Source organism: Lynx rufus, unplaced genomic scaffold, assembly GCF_022079265.1.
Source record: "Lynx rufus isolate CCGP_SWC_20201006 ecotype Redwood Valley unplaced genomic scaffold, mLynRuf1.p SCAF_8, whole genome shotgun sequence".
Taxonomy (NCBI): domain Eukaryota; kingdom Metazoa; phylum Chordata; class Mammalia; order Carnivora; family Felidae; genus Lynx; species Lynx rufus.
In genome coordinates this window covers 60,411,718-60,429,488 of record NW_025814896.1, presented here as the reverse complement: position 1 = coordinate 60,429,488, position 17,771 = coordinate 60,411,718, and the positions used below count along the sequence as shown (strand labels likewise).

Genomic DNA, 17,771 nt, shown 5'->3' with positions numbered 1-17,771 from the left:
CCTGGCTTGGTTATTGTCTCCAGCGAAACTTCAGAAGAGCTCTCAGACAGCAGCAGAATGGGACAATGGTTAGGAGCTTGGCTTATAGGGTCTGAATCTTGGGTTTAAATCCTGGCTTTGCCACTTTATGCTATATAAAGCAGAAACCTCAATTTGCCTAAAGAGGGTGTTATTGGATTTTTGCTAAAAATTAGAGGCGATAAAACATGTAAAGTGTTAAGACGAGTATCTGGTCAAGGTAAAAGCTCAAAATGAGTCAATTATTACTATCATCAGGTAGAAAAGCTGTCACACAAATTCATCCTTTCTGTAAAATTAATTTTGCTATTTGTTTAATAATTGGGGTAAAATTTATAGACAGTGAAATGCACAGAACTTAAGTGTAAAATTCATTGGAGTTTTGATAACTGTATATTCTTGTTACACAGCCCAAATTAAGATATAGAACCTTTCCATTACTTCAGAAGTTTCATCATGACCCCTTCCAGTCATTCCCCAGCCTCTCCTAACAACCACCAGCAAAGAATGAGAGTTCTTATTACTCCATATCCCTACCAGCATCTGATCTGGTTAGTGTTCTGGGTTTGGGCTATTCTAATAGTGGTATCTCATTGTTTTAATTTGTATTTCCCTGATGACATATGGTGTAAGAGCATGTTTTCATCTTTCATCTTTTTATGTCCCATTTAAAAAATATTTATTTACTTATTTTCAGAGAGAGAGAGGCAGACACAAAGAGAGAGAGAATCCCAAGCAGGCTCCATACTCAGCCTGAAGCCTGACACGGTTGATCTCACAACTGTAAGATCATGACCTGAGCTGACATCAAGAGTCAGACATTCAAACGACTGAGCCACCCAGGCATCCCTGGCCCATTTTTAAATTGGGTTGTTTTCTTATTGTTGAGTTTTAAAAATTCTTTATATATTTTGGGTACCAGTCCTTTATCAGATATGTCTTTTATAAGCATTTTCTCCCAGTCTTATCCACTTGACATTGACTTGTCTTCTTATTCTCATCTTCTCATTCTTTTCATATTGTTTTTCAGAGACCAGGCATTTTTAATTTCAATGAAGTCCAGTTTATCAATTATTGTTTTAATGGATTGTGCCTTTGGTGGTGTATCTAAAAAAATTGTCACTATACCCAAGGTCATCTAGGTTTTCTCCTATATTACCTTCTAGGAGTTTTATAGTTTTGTGGTTTATATTTAGGTCTGTAACCCATTTAGAGTTAATTTTTGTGAGGGGCTGTCTAGATTCACTTTTTTCTATGTGGATATCCAGCTGTTCCAGCACCATTTGTTGAAAAGACTTTGCTCCATTGTACTGTCTTTGCTCCTTTGTCAAAGATCAGTTGACTATATTTATGTGGGTCTATGTTGTTCCATTGATCTATTTCTCTCTTCTTTTGCCAATACCACACTGTCTTGATTACTGTAGCTTTATAGTAAGTCTTGGAGTGGGCAGTTTAAGTCCTCCAACTTTGTTGTTCTCCTCCTGCATTGGCTCTTCTGGGTCTTCTGCCTCTCCATATAAACATTAGGATCAGTTTGTTGATACCCACAAAATAACTTGCTACAATTTTGATTGGGATTACATTGAATCTACAGATCCAGTTGGGAAGTTTGTTGACTTTTGATTAGAAGTACTTAATTGTGTGAATATACCACAATTATCCATTCACCAGCTGATGGATATTGGGGTTGTTTCCAGTTTTTGACTACCATGAATAAAGCCACTGAAATGTACAAATATTTTAAAGAATACATGTTTTCCATTTTTCCTGCATGAGTGCCTACAAATAGAATTGCTGGGTCATACAATAAGTATGTGTTTAATTGCTGGGTCATGCAATAAATGTGTATAAGAAATAGCCACATGATTTTCAAAAATGATTATGCCATTTTACTTTTCCACCAGCAATGCATGAGACTTCCAACTGCTCCATACCTTTTGCCACTATTTGGTGTTATCAGTCTTTTAAATTTTAGCCATTCTAGCAGTTGTGTAGTGGTATCTCATTGTGGCTTTAATTTGTATTTCCCTGAAGATGAGTGTTATTGAAATGACATCTTTTAAGTCATTAAAATGAAATGCATCTTTTAGCTGCTTATTAGCCATCTGTGTATCTTCTTTTGTCTGTTCGAGGAGGTTGCCCATTTAAAACATCTGTTTCCTTATCATTTTGTTATTGAATTGTTGGAGTTCCTTATATATTCTGGATACAAATTATTTGTCAGATATATGTATTGCAAATATATTCTCCCAGTTTGTGCCTTGCCTTGTCATTTTGATGAGAATATATTTTTAATTTTGATGAAGTCCAGTTCATCAGGATTTTCTTTTATATCATATGTTTTTTGTGACCTCTGTGAGACATCTTTGCCTATCCCAGCATGTGAAGATACTCTCCTATGTTTTGCTCTAGAAGCTTTATAGCTTCAGCCTTTATATTGAAGTTTATGATCCATCTCAATTTTATATGGTGTGAGATTCATATTTTTTCCCCAGCAGTTGTTCCAATAGTATTTGTTGAAAGTATTTGGCTTTTCCCACTGAACTGCTTGGTGATTCTGTAAAAAATCAATAGACCATATAGGTATGGGTCTACTTGAGACTGTATTTTGCTCTATTGATTTGTCTGTCCTCATGTCAATGCCACATTACATTAAATTACTTCAGCTTTTAAGTCGTGAAATCACGGACTATAAGGCCTTCAACCTTGTTCTTCAAGACGGTTTTGGCTACTTAGGTCCTTTGCTTTTTTATAAAAATTTAGAGTCAACTTGTCATTTTCTAGAAAAGTGTCCTGCTAGCCTTTTGATCAAGATTGTGCTGAATCTATAGAACAATATGAAAAGAACTGACATGTTAACATAATCAAAGCTTCCAATTCATGAACATCTGTCCATTTATTTAGGTCTTAAATTTCCCTCATCGATGTTTTATAGTTTTCAGTGTACAGGCCTCATATCTTTTGCTAAATTTATGATTTATTTTGTCATTGTAAATGAAATTCCTTTTAAAATTTCATTTTCTAATTGCTTACTGCTAATAAGTAAAAACACAACTGAGTTTTGTATACTGACCTTGCCAAATTCGTTCATTGATTTTATTAGTTGTTTATTAGATTTCTGAGGATTTTCTGTATCAACAATCATTCTTTTCAATCTTTATGTCTGTTATTTCCTTTTCTTGCCTTATTGCACTGACTAGAACTTCCAGTACAATGTTGAATAGAGGTGATAAGCATAGACATCATTGCTATGTTTCTGATCTTAGGAGGAAAGTGTTTGGTGTTTCATCATTAAATATGATAGTGGTAGGTTTTTTTATTGTATATGCCCTTTATTAGATTAAGTTCCCTTCCAGTCCTAGTTTGCTGAGATTAAAAAAATCATCAATGGGTGTTAATTATGCCAAATGGTTTATCTCCGTCTATTTAGAGGATCATAGATGATTTTTCTCCTTTATTCTATTGATATGGTAAAATACATTAATTAATTTTTCTGTTAAACCAACCATGCATGCCTGTGATAAACCCCACTTAACTATGACCCACTTAGTCATAGTTAATCATATTTTCTCATATATCACTGGATTATACATGCTAATATTTTATAAGGAATTTTGGAATGTTTATGAGGGATACTGGATTATTATTTTCTTTTCTTATAAGGTTTATGTCAGATGTTGGTATCAGGGTTATACTGGCTTTATATAATAACTGTGTAGTTTTTCTTCCCCTACCTTCTGAAGGAGTTCCTGTAAGACTGGCAGTTTATTTGTTGGTATTCATTGGCATCATTTAAAGTTTTGAGAGAATTTACCTATGAAACGATCTAGCCCTGGAGGAGTCTGCTTTGTGGAAAAGTTTTCATTATGAATTCAATTTTTAAATTAGTCATAGTGGCATTCAGATTTTCTAAATCTTCTTGTGGCAGCTATGGTATTGTGTATTTTCAAGGAAATGGACTATTTCTTTTTTTTTTTAATTTAAATTTTAGTTAACATATGGTACAATATTGGTTTCAGGAGTAGAGTTCAGTGATTCATCACTTACATAAAACACCCAGTGCTAATCACAAGTGCTATCCTTAGTACCCATCACCCATCTAACCCATCCCCACCCACTTCCCTCCGTCAACCCACAGTTTGTTCTCCATCATTAAGAGTCTCTTGTGATTTATTTCCCTCTCTTCTCTTCCCCACTTTTCATATGTTCATCTGTTTTGTTTCTTAAATTCCACATGAGTGAAATCGTATGGTATTTGTCCTTCTTTGTTACTTTGCTTAACATAATACAGTCTAGCTCCATTCACATTGTTGCAAATGGCAAGATTTCTTTCTTGATGGCTGAGTAATATTCCATTGTATATACATACCAATCTTTATCCATTCATCAGTTGATGGACACTTGGACTCTCTCCGTAATTTGGCTATTGTTGATAATACTACTATAAACATTGGGGTGATGTGCCCCTTCAGATGTATATTTTTGTATACTTTGAATAAATATCTAATAGTGCAATTGCTGGATCATAGGGTAGTTCTGTTTTTAGTGTTTTGAGGGATTTCCATACTGTTCTACAGAGTGGCTAAGGAAATTGACTATTTCATCTAAACTGTCAAATCGATTGGCTAGAAATAGTTCAGAATATTGTTACTATTGTTAAGATTTCTACAGGATATGTGTTCATGTCCCTTCTTCGCATTGCTGATGTTGGTAATTTGTGTTTTCACTCTTTTTTTCTTACTTATTATCATTAGTGTTTGTTAATTTTATTAATCTTTTAAAAGAACTCAATTTTGGCTTCATTAATTTTCTATTATTTGTTAACTTCTATTCCTATTTATTATGCACACCTTTACAATTATCTTGGGTTTAATTTATGCTTCTTTTTCTAGCTCCTGAAAGTGGAAACATAAGTTATTGATGTTCAACGCTGTTCTTTTTAAAATATAAGCATGTGAAGCTGTGAACTTTTTTGGTGTGTTTATTGTTTTAGTGAATCCTATAATTTTCATAAATTGTACTTTCATTTTCATTCAGTTAAAATTACTTTCTAATTTCCCTTATGATTTATTCTTTAACTCAAAGACTTTTAGAAATATTATTTAACTCTCAAATACCTAGATTATTTCTTTGCCATTTCATACTGTGATCATAAAACATACTCTAAAATTCTAATCCTATGGAATTTATTGGTATTTCTTTTATTGCTCTCAATAAGGTGTGTCTTGAGTGCTTTGTGTGTACTTGATAAGATTCTGTAACTTGCACTTGTTGGGTGTAGTATTCTATAAATGTCAATTAGGTCAAAGTGGTTAATATGCCCAAATATTCTATATATTTGCTAATATTTTGTTTAATTTTTCTGATTACTGAAGAAAGGGATGTTAAAAACCTATAACTATTATTGTATATAAAGATCTGTTAGTAAATACATACATAGTTATGATTGTTATGTTTTCTTGTTAACTGACCTTTTTAGCATGATGAAATGTCCTTTACATGTCCTATAAAACTCTGTCTAAAGGTCTACTTGGCAATATTAATGGTGTCGCACTGGCTATCTTATGCTTACTGTTGATATAATCTATCTTTTCCATCGTCTGGCTTCCAACTATTTGTGTTTTGTTTTGAGAGAGAGAGAGAGAGAGAGAGAGAGAGGCAGAGGAAGAGAGAGAGAGAGAGAGAGAGAGAGAGAGAGAGAATCTTAGGCAGGCTCCATGCTCAATGCGGAGCCTGATGTGGGGCTCAGTCCCATTACCCTGGGATCATGACCTGAGCCAAAATCAACAGTCAGATGCTCAACTGACTGAACCACCCAGGCATCCCAAACGAATTGTGTTTTTAGATTTAAATTGTGTATCTCAGAGACAGCAGAAAGCCTTGATTTTATGCCAGTTTGACAGTCTTTGCCCTTTAACTGGAGTTTTTAGTCTATTTTACATTTAATGCAATTAATTGATACAGCTGGGATTAGGTTTACTATTTTCCTATTTCTTTTATATTGACACCTTCTGTTTTTTCTTTCCATTCTTTCTTTCCTCTCATATATTGTATTAACCAAAGATTTTGGTATTTTTAAAAAATTCCTCCAATGACTTAATGTTAGCTATGCTTTTTTGGAAGTATTTGTTTTTAGTGTTTTTTATAGGTATTATACTATGCATCCTTATCACCAAACTTAGATATAATATTACACTGATTCACATAAAATGTAAGAATCTTGTAGTCATGCAATTCCATTAGTACTTTCTTATTCTTTGTGTGATTTTTGTCATTTATTTTACATCTATATACAGTTGACCCTTGAACAACAAGGGTTTGAACTGAACAGAGCCACTTATATGAGATTTTTAAAATAAATACTGTAAATATATTTTCTCTTCTTTATGATTTTTCTAACAATAATTTTTTCTCTAGCTAACTTTATTGTAAGAATACAGTATATTACACAGATAAAAATATGTGTTAACTATGTCATCTGTAAGACTTGCAGTCAACAGCAGGTATTAGTACTTAAGTCTGGGGAATCAAAAGTTATATGTGGATTTTTGATGCATGAGGGGTTAGTGCCCCAACCCCTGCATTGTTCAACAGTCAACTATACATCATAACTCCCACAAAACAGTATTTTATTTTTTACATTAAATAATCTTTTATATTTACATATATATTTATTTTCTCCTGTATATATTTCCTTCTTATAGGTTTGAGTTTCCATCTGATTTTATTACCTCTCAGCCTGACAAATTTCCTTCATCATTTGTGGCACAGGCCTAATGGAATGAATTCCTCTCTGAATTTGTGCATCCAAGAGTCTTTATTTCACCTTCTGTTTTGAAGGATATTTTTGCTAGATTTAGAATTATGGCTTGACAGTTATTTATCTTTTTGTTTTCTTTTTCGGCACTTTAAAGATGTTTCTGCCCTATATTCTAGCCTCTGAAGTTTCTAATGGGAATCCTTCAGTTAGTTATACACTGTTTCCCTGCACATAATATGTCATTTTCCCTTGGCAACTTTCAAGAGTTTCTCTTCATCTTTAGCTTTTAGGAATTGTATGATTATGTTTCAAGATGTGGTTTTATGTGTATTTATCCTTCTTAGGGTTAGCTGAATTTCCTGTATTTGTAAGTTAATTTTTTTACCCAGTTTAGGAAGCATTCAGTTATTATTTTTTCATATATTTTCCTGATCTCTTTTCTCTGCCCTTTCCTTCCGGGACTCCAAGTACATGTATATTAGACTACCTGATATTGTCCCATAATGCATTGAGGCTCTGTTCATTGCTTTTAAATCTTTGTTCTCATTGTTTTTCATACTGGATAATTCTTATTGGCTATCTAGTGAAATTTTCATTTCAAATATTGTTCTTTTCAGTTCCAGAATTTTCATTTGGTCTTTCTTTATTGCTTCCATTTCCCTTCTTTCAGTCATTATGAAAATGTTTTTTTCCTTTATGTCCTTGAACATATTATAATAGATGCTTGAAAGTTCTTATCTGAAAATTCCAACATCTAGGTCATCTCAAGGTCTATGACAGACAACATTTTCTCTTGATTATGGATCACATTTTCCTATTTCTTCACATATCCTTTAATTTTTGGTTAATGAACGTTGTCATGATATATTATAGAGATTTTAGAGTCTGTTTTCTTCCTTTAAATAACGTAGACTTTTTTTGTTCTCTCAAATTCTTAGCTGATCGCCTGAAACTTGTGGGTACTTAGTGTTACATTTTGTTATAAGACATTTTGGTTTTGTCTTTAGTTTTAGGATTAGTCCTTTATTAAGGCATAGCCCCTCTGAGGTTTTGAAAAAAACCTCAAGGTGTTTACCAAGCTCTTATAATTGGATGGGATTCAAATTCCAAATTCTACAGGCAGTAGTTGTAGGCATTAGGCAGCAGTTGAAATCTCTGCTCAGTTTTTCAGCTTTCTAGTTACTGTTTTCCACTGGGCTCACTGGCATCTCCCCCACATATATGCAGTTTAGGGATCATCCAAGGATTGAGAGGAATTTATATAAAGAAGTGAAGCTCTATTTTATATGGTTCTTTGCTTTTTGGAAATTCCTCCCTTAAAGCCCATCTACTCTGGCAGCCCTGAACTCCATTTTCGGATACTTCAAGCAAATATGACTGTGGCTTTCTCCTTGAATTCTAGTTGCTCTTTGTGGATTGAAAGAACCCTCAGGGAGAAGCTGTATAAATGCAGATCTCACCCAGTTCAATTCACTCAGTCCAATTTCCTTCTTTCAAGGAACAAATTTCCAACATTATCTGCCTTCTTTTAGTCAGCATATAATAATACCTTCAAATAGTTGAAAAAATATTTTGTCCAGAGTTTATAACAGTTCTCCACAGGAGAGGTAATCCAATATAATCTCTTCCATTACTGATATAACTTAAAATTTTAAAGTGTTTATTCATTTTTGAGAGAGAGACAGAGACAGAGCATGAGCAGGGGAGGGGCAGAGAGGGAAACAGAATCTGAAGCAGGCTCCAGGCTCTGAGCTGTCAATACAGAGCCTGACGCAGGGCTCAAACCCACCAACTGTGAGATCATGATCTGAGCCAAAGTCAAATGCTTAACTAACTGAGCCACCAAGGCGCCCCAATTATTGACACAATTTATTGACATAAATTTCTCTCACAGAAATTTTAACTTATGGTGTGTGTGTGTGTGTTAAGAATAAATTATACCTTTCATCTTTATGAATATTCATAGGATCATTAAATAATACATCCTGAGGGAATCCTCATATATTATCCAGACTATTCTGTCCTACCAAGCAATGACTATCTAAAACTTATGATTAATCTCCTGCTTTTATTCATTCATGTATTAGTTTAAGGTGTACAGCATAATGATTTGACATACCATTGACCCTTGAAAAATGTGGTTGATGCCCCAACACACAGGCAGTCAAAAATCCATGTATAGGGGCGCCTGGGTGGCTTGGTCGGTTAAGCGTCCGACTTCGGCTCAGGTCATGATCTCACGGTCCGTGAGTTCAAGCCCCGCGTCGGGCTCTGTGCTGACAGCTCAGAGCCTGGAGCCTGTTTCAGATTCTGTGTCTCCCTCTCTCTCTGCCCCTCCCCTGTTCATGCTCTCTCTCTGTCTCAAAAATAAATAAACGTTAAAAAAATTAAAAAAAAAATCCATGTATAACTTTTGACTCCCCCAAAACTTAACTAATAGTGTACTGGTGATTGGAAGCCTTACTGATAGCATAAACAGTCAAGTAACACATATATTGTATGTTATATGATTTATATACTGTATTGGTACAATAAGGTAAGCTAGAAAAAAGAAAATGTTATTGGGAAAGTCATAAGGAAGAAAAATTACATTTACAGTACTGTATTTATTGAAAAAAACCCCACATATAAGCAGATCTGTGCATTACAAACCTATGTTGTTCAGGGGTCAACTATATGTATATACTGTGAAATGATTACCACAATGTCTAGTTAACATCCACAACCACACATAGTTATAATTTTTTTTCTTGGTTTGAGAACTTCTAAGAACTATTCTTTTAGCAACTTTCAAATATACAATAGAGTACTATCAACTATAGTCGTCAAGGTGTACATTGTATCCCCAGGACTTATTTTACAACTGGAAATTTGTATGTTTTAACCACCTTCCCCTATTTTGCTCATCCCTCACTCCCCTGGTTCCTATCTCTGGCAACCACAAATCTGTTTTTTTTTTTTTTTTTAGGATTCCGCATATATACTGAGATCATATGGCGTTTGTCTTTGTCTGACTTATTTCGCTTGGTGTAATGCCTTCAAGGTCCATCCCTGTTGTTGAAAATGGCAGGATTTCCTTCATTTTTTATGGTCAAATAATATTCTATTGTGTGTGTATATGTGTGTGTGTGTGTATGTACATCACATTTTCTTTATCAGTTCATCCATTAGTGATCACTTGGTTTGTTTCCATGTCTTGGCCATTGTAAATAATGCTGATCTCTTGCTTTAAAAGAGGCTGAGGAGGAAAGATGCTTCTTTAGGAAATGAGCTCCCTGTGGGGACACTCCCAATTAAATGCTATAATTTAAACTCATATAATAGCTTCATTACAGGGTCACTGAATTATACAGACAGATGAATGTTATAAGCATTACTGAAGCTGACTTTGTCCCATTAAACCACGGATGTTAAAGAGGTATCTTTCCCCATGTTTTTGTGTGTACGTGATCTACACTTTTCTTTGCTTTGCTTCTTCACCCCTTCAGCAACAAAGGAATTCATCACTGCTGGTCTGTTTTACTTGGGTTCTTACACCTTACTTAATATCCTGGCATCTATACATTCCCCATTCTCCTGACCTGACTTCTGTATCCTTCTGGTTGTTCTGAGCCTTAATGTTATGGGTTGGACTGTTTCCCCACAAAATTCTTATGTTGAAGTCCTGGACTCCAATACTTCATAGTGTAACCTTATATGGAGACAGGGTCTTTATGGGGTAATAAAGTAAACACAAAACCATTAGGGTGGGCCCTAATCCAATATAACTGGTATTTTTATAAAAAGGAGAAATTTGGATCAGAGACATACACAGAAGGAAGATTATGTGAAGAAACACAGGGGGAATATGGCCATCTGTAAAACAAAGGCTGGGACAGCAGATCCCTCCTTCACAGAAGAAACCAATCCTACTGACTGATCTTAGACTTCCAGCCTGCAGAACTATGAGACAACAAATTTCTGTTGTTCAAGGAGTCCAGTTTGCGGTACTGTGTTATGGCAGCCTTAGCAAACTAATACACTTACCACTTAACAAATAATCTGATCACAGTTTTTCAACTTGATTCTGACTCAAGGCTTTCCTTTGTCTCCTTTGATCTACTCACCCCTCAGTTTGGTAAATGGGCAAAAAAGCAAAATAACTGATCTGTGTCTTAATTTTTTTTAACTTAATTCAAGTGACTTTCCTGATCCTAGATTCCTTGTATTATAAAATAAGGATATTGCTCCTGCCCTACCCGTCTACCTAAGTAAAGCTCAAATAAGGTACTGCACAGAAAATATAAAATGCTACACAAATCTCAGGCATCCTGAGTCATTGCTCTTTGTTCATAATATGTTCTTCCTCTTGCCAAATTATGAGAGAACTAGTTAGAGGGTTCAAGTTCAGAATTCTCCACTTTTTAAAGAAAAACCCTTTCAACCTAAGACTTTATTTTGCTACTTCTAGTTCAAGAGGCAGATGTGAGGTAGATGATGAATGTGGGATGATACTTCAAGTTTTTACCATTCTGGCATCTCCAGAGGGTTTAAAAGAATTCCTCAAACAACATATTTATTTTAATAAGAAACTAACATAAGGAAACCAATTTTTTTTAGAGAATAGGCTTTTTAGAAAGCATAAGAGAAGAAGAACTAATGGCACATCAAACTGCATTAACAAAACTAGGATGTGTATTAAATGTGATTTTAAAATTTGTAAAATTAAATGTGGGATGTTGGCAGTTCTTCAACATACTTTATATGTTCCTTTGTTTTTAAAACAATTTTGTTAATGAGAATTTGAAAAATTGTTGTTTCTACAATAATACGCATTTTTATAAAATTATAGAACTTATTCCCAAACAGCTTATAGTCTAGTATATTGATTCTTATCCAGTTTCAAATGTTACTCAAAAGAACCAAATTTTGAAATGATTCTACCCTTTTCAGTTCTCTAGAATGCCTCCAGATGGCATTAAAACCCTTTTCCCATTATATTTTGCAGCACAAAAATTTAAAAATTAGTACTATTTGAACCACTTAAGACTAGTCACATTCATTGTATCATCAGAAATCATGACAGTAGAACTATTTAGAATTTTTAGGACAATATTTTAAGAAAGACAAACATGTAATTATATCCTTTGTGAAATATATAGCCCTCTGATACACACCAAAGGATCTTCCTAGAATGAGAAACAGATTTTGGACAAAATAAGACATTCAATAATATTGTATCACGAGGTGTGGTATCTAATGAATAGCATTTTAGATGCTGAGCAATATGAGCACTGGCTCACACATAGATAAATTCACAAAGCTATCTCATAATAAGAAAACTTATCTTGCCCCTCAGAGTAATAAAAATAAAGATTCTTAAGGAGCCAACCTGTGACTGATTCCTGTGAAGCTAAAGTAATTTGCTAGCTCGTGAATTATTTTATTTAAACTTTGGGAAATAAAGTTGGTATCAAATTAATCATTAAAAATACATTTGGATTCTTTGAGTACTGAGAGGAAAAAGACAAAAAATAGAGAGTGAGGAACACATGCTTTCTAAGTGCCTTTTCTTATGTTTTTAAAATTGCGTTTGTAAATTCAAAAACATGACAAATTTGAGATTCCAGAGATATTCATCATCGTATTTTTCACACAATTCCAAGGTGAGGTTGGAGATGGCAGGCTTTTAAAATGACATTGGTACTTCATCGTGTGTACGACAGAATACCTCCCAGTATATGTGAAAAGTCACACAGTTATTTAGGACAGGGCTGAAAATCTCCAGCCAAATTCTAAAGGGTTTGTCTCCTTTCTCCCCAATGACACACACCCTGAAATCTTACTACATTTCTATTTTATCAGGAGGAGTATTTACATTTTTAAGATTACTCTTACTGTGCTAAAGCATAAGAAAGACCTCAAAATGTGTCCGTACCCAAAAGCATTGAAAGACATCATCATGAGAAAGAGAACCACAGGCTTCCTTCCATTATTATTATTACTCTTATGTGATATTTGCACTGTTTCACACTACAGACATATTATCTGGATAGAAACAGGAAAGAGACTTACGATGTATTTGATGTGCCATTGTCAGGACTCTCTGGCTCAGCATCACCTTTCTCTTAAAAAGGAAGCAGACAAAAAATGTCAACATGTGAGTGTTACGGTCTTTAAGATTTAAGAGAGATTAAATATATTTCAATGCTCCTATTAAAAATCTTTCAAAATGTGCAGCAGGAGGCTTTTAAAACATCTTTTTATTGTCTGAGAACCGGATTGTCAAGTAATTTCTTCTATGTATTACAATTGCCCAGGCATGGATCTGTGAGTAGGTACTAGGAGCTGTTTGCAAACAACCAGAGGTTCAGAGTGGAGACCCTGCCAAAAGATGAACATCTTACAGATGGAACCTGTTTCCTTCCATTGCATTTTACAGACAATTTAAGGAAATAAACTCCATTAGCATTCTAACATGCAAGGCATTTTGACCTTTGATCCCTTTTACTAATACAAGCAGGTCAGGTTCCATAAGAAGGTGGAGGAGAGAACCGTACAGAACACTGATAGATTACAAGATCCCCAAGATGTATACCCACGGAAAGTCCTGGCAGCAGCTTTTCGGGACCCCTGAATTAATGCAGAATAAGGTATAAACCAGAAATCCTTCCAGACCATTTGAAAGTCTAGCTAAAGAAATGTTTCTGTGGTTTGTGGTCATCAAACACTTAATAGGCTTTAATTAAGGGAGTCTGGAACCAGTTCACTTTTAGTAGTTTTAAATGGCAAATTCTTCTAGCAATAGACATAATTCTTCGATCCTTGGCCATTGAGGGTTTGAACCATGCTTCCTTATTTTGTAAGGTGCTTCTTTTTATTTCCTTGAGGCTAGGGGAAGGAAGGGGGAGGGTCATGACTTGCAAGTGTGAGTCGGCTAGAGTTATGATGATTGTGTGGTGCTAACAGCTGAGTAAAGCCTAGAAAAGGTTGTGGGTTGTAAGAAATGGGCTTGATGGCGGCCACTTGCTTTTGCTTTGCCCTTTCAAGTCAGGCCTAAACATCTTGTAGAACCTCAGGCCAATGGCACTAGATGAGCCTCCCTTGTCAGCAGGTGACATTAGCTTGTGGTCACCTAGTCTCAGGAATGATTCCATGATTAACATGATGTAATTATGTTTAACTTATTTTCATGATGAACACATTCCAAAGATATCACCCAAACTGAACTCAAAAGTAAATTTTACAGGGGATCCTGGGTGGCTCAGTCAGCTAGGTGTCTCACTTTGGCTCAAGTCATGATCTCACGGTTCATGAGTTCAAGCCCTGTGTTGGGCTCTGTACCATCAGCACAGAGCCTGCTTTGGATCCTCTGTCCATTCTCTGTCCCGCAACCCCCCCACCCCCCCACCCCGCCCACCGGTTTTCTCTCTCTCTCAAAATAAACTTAAAAAAAGGAAACTTTACAATTTCTCCTTTTTTAAATAGAAAATTAAAGAGTTGTGAGGGAAAAAAGGCACCGTTACATATATAGTTCACACATTTATCTCAGATATAACTCTGTTAATACGTCTACACAGTGCCAGAAAAACCATGAGGGACAGTCACTTTGTTAAAAAGCCACAAAATTGATTTAGGTGCCTTGATAACAAACACTGATTAGACAAAGCCCCAGTACAAAGGAATCCATTTTGAAATAAAAGTAGAGGCAGCAAATAAACAAACTTGCTTTCAAGCTCATAGTTTGATACTATATTTTTGTCTTCCAGGCCAGTCTGTGGTGTACTTATATAGGAGACATGTAAGTCCTCATCAACTGGTTCTAGTGCTGGAAAATAACCTAATTTAGTTCTTTCCAGGATCACTTTTCCACTAAGTAACCATGCCTCCTGCTAGAATGCCAAAATAGGAGCTGTAACACCTGCATTATGTAAAACAAAACAAAATGGAGGTTTAATTTCTGAAACATATTGATATATTTTCCCCTTTAATTTGGGAAAATTGGTTACTTTCCTGAGTTTATAGCCACTGGTAATAACCCCACATAAAATCTTAATCAAGAATGTAAAACAGCAGGTTCAGGAGCAGCAGGCAATAGTAAACATTGCCAGACAACTTCTGTCAAAAACCCAGAAAATCAATAATATAAACAGAGACAATTATTTGGATGTTTGAATAAGTATGTTTTACCTTGAGCAACAATGCTGTCAGATAAACTGCAGGCTGATAGGGTACAGGCCTTAGTGCACATGGGATCTGGGGGCTGCAGGAATTGTGGGCTGGATCAGCTCAGGGACAAAGCTGCAGCTGATGATCTCTGCTCTTAGCAGCACTTATGTTGTGGCAACAGGGAAAAACAGAATAGGAAGGACACAATGGGGCCAAACAGGGCATTTACAGATGGTCCTAGAGAGAGTGTTCTCTGACTTTGGTGCTGATAATGAATTAATCTTTCTGGGGGAAAAGTAAGCTCAGAATGGAGACAGGGATTAAAGCTGTGTTTGTCATTCACAAAGAATAAGACACAAAATTCTCAACATCTTGAAATTTTAGGTGATGCAATTTCTGAAGTTAACTTGAAATGTTTAAGTACATAAGCCATTAAGAATCATAGTCTCTTTTTCAGGACCCAAGGGAAAATAATAAATGTATACTAGAAAACTCTTGACAAAAAAATTCTTAGTTGGATGCTCAGATGTTTCCCTGCAGCCACCAAAGAAGACTTTTTGGGGTCACCCTGGTTATTTCAGCTGTTTTCATGATAGATACCACACTGGTCTCTGTATTGATCATTAAGAAACTGGACATAAAAGAACGGCTCAGGAGCAGTGTGGTTATTTTGCATGTGGAAATATAATTACAGAGAGGAAGAGGGCACAAAAAATGAGCCATAGGATATATATATCTACATACACATGTAAATGCATAGGTATGTATATACGTATATTATATGCATACTTTCAGTTTGATGCTCCATATTTGTCTACTTGAGCCTTCCACAGTACTTAAACATATACTACATGCTTCATATAGGTCTTCTGTCTCATGACCTGTCATAAATACAGAATCCCTGTCACAGTAGTGGAGGAAGAGGAGAAAGGTACACTCACCACTGAGATGAATATACAGTTTGAGGTATGAAACAGCTTGATGGCCCCAATAGGCCACTTAAAAAAAAATGACAGTAGCTACACTTTAATCCAATAAATGCACTGAGGACTTAAACGCTGGGCACTCTAGCAAGCATAAAGATAAATAATACCTAATTCATGCTCTTTAAACACAGAACATGACTGCACTCCTGGAGTATGTACTCTCCATCAACAGTGCTACAAGGTGGACTACAGACTGTTGAAAGGGAATAAAAATACACCTGCGTTAAGCTGTATTCTGCTGCAGAGGGAAGTTGCTATACTATAACTTTTCTTTTTTTTTTTTTAAGTTTATTTTATTTATTTTGAGAGAGAGGGAGAAAGCGCGAGCAGGGGAGGGGCAGAGAGAGAGGAGAGAGCAAGAATCCCACGAATCTCCAGGCTGGTAGTGCAGAGTCTGACATGGGGCTCCAACCCAAGAACCATGAGATCAGGACCTGAGCCACCCAGGCACCCCTATGACTTTTCTTTATAATGAAAGGAATCCATGTTTGCAGTGTTGACTTTGCTAGCTTTTGTTTTTAGTTATGTTAGCCCTTCAACCACTATGCTCAGTGATATACTTGTTTCTAGATGTAATGACTTTAGACTGTGTAACGATTTCTGTTATCAAAGATGAGACTTAAGGTACTTAATATACTACCATCTCTGCTTACAATTCTTACTAGTCTATTATTACTTTTAGTGCCTCTACTGGGTATTTATAACCTTAAGTTTAACCTTCTATTTCTTGATTAATCAACTATTGACAGTATCTTTTCCTGTATACTATGTGAAATGTGGAAATTCATTCATCTATTCTTCCCTCCTGCCTTCCCTCTCTCCACTGTACACAACTCTGCACAGCTATACGTTTCCTTCTACATAGCCAAGATTTAAAATATTTATATTCTGTTCAGTAATTATTAATGAGTCACCCTCATTAATATTAATTTAATTAATAATTTAATTTTTGGAATTGCCTATAGGCCAATTAGAAAAATTACAAACCAATGAATAATAGGATTTATAATATTATAATGATTAAATATTAGTCACTAAAGAACCAAGAAGTAAGACTGGATGTGTACAGAAAGGAATGTCATAAACCCAAATGAAGGCAAGTGTTCCTGGCATTTCAGTCAAATGTATTCCCATTCTTACATTTCATCATGCCACGTGTTAATCTGTCTCAAGTAAAGGCTATACTTTTCCTTAAAAAATGTTCAATAGACTATGCATTTAATGTACATAAAATGTATATGTATATGAAAGTGTGCACATGAAGTTTTAAAAAATTAAAATGAGTTAACTTTGAAAACATCTTCCAGGCCAGGAAGTGGGTATTACCAAGAAATAACCCAGAAACCTCCTATTTCTGCCATCCCCACCAGCTATCTGGAAATGGAATCTTGTGTTAATCATTCCTTTTCTTTTCTTAATAGCTTTTACCATCCATGTATTCATTAGCAAATAAAATATTCTTCAGTTTTTTCTGATTTTAAATTTTATATAAATGGAATCACACTGTATGCATTCTTCTGAGACTTCCTTCTGTCACTCAACATTATGATTTTGAGAGTCAGCCATCATGATGTATTGTAGTGTTGATCATTCTCACTGTGGTGCAGCAACCCCTTATAAGAATCTACCATCATTTCCTTACTCATTTGACTCTTGATGGACATTTAAGTTTTCTTCATTAGAATGATGTCATTACACACATTCATGAACCTCCTTCTTTGTGCATGTGTTAGGAGTTCTGAGACGTGGGGCTTATATATTCTTAACTTTACTGGAGAATCTTAAACTGGTTTCCAAATTAACTTATAGTTAAGATTTAAAAGGTTTTTCTAACATAATAATGTAACATGTAATTTCAT

At 35.2% G+C, this 17,771-nt stretch overlaps 1 protein-coding gene across 3 annotated transcripts in view; it reads right to left on the bottom strand.

Moving 5' to 3' along the window:
• Nucleotides 1–17,771, bottom strand: part of AFF3 (ALF transcription elongation factor 3) — a 576,751-nt gene that overhangs the window by 165,459 nt on the left and 393,521 nt on the right. For all 3 annotated transcript variants that reach the window (XM_047069771.1, XM_047069769.1, XM_047069770.1), the window contains one exon: nt 12,833–12,884. In XM_047069771.1, coding sequence (XP_046925727.1) covers nt 12,833–12,884 — 52 coding nt within the window. The remainder of the gene's footprint in view (nt 1–12,832; nt 12,885–17,771) is intronic.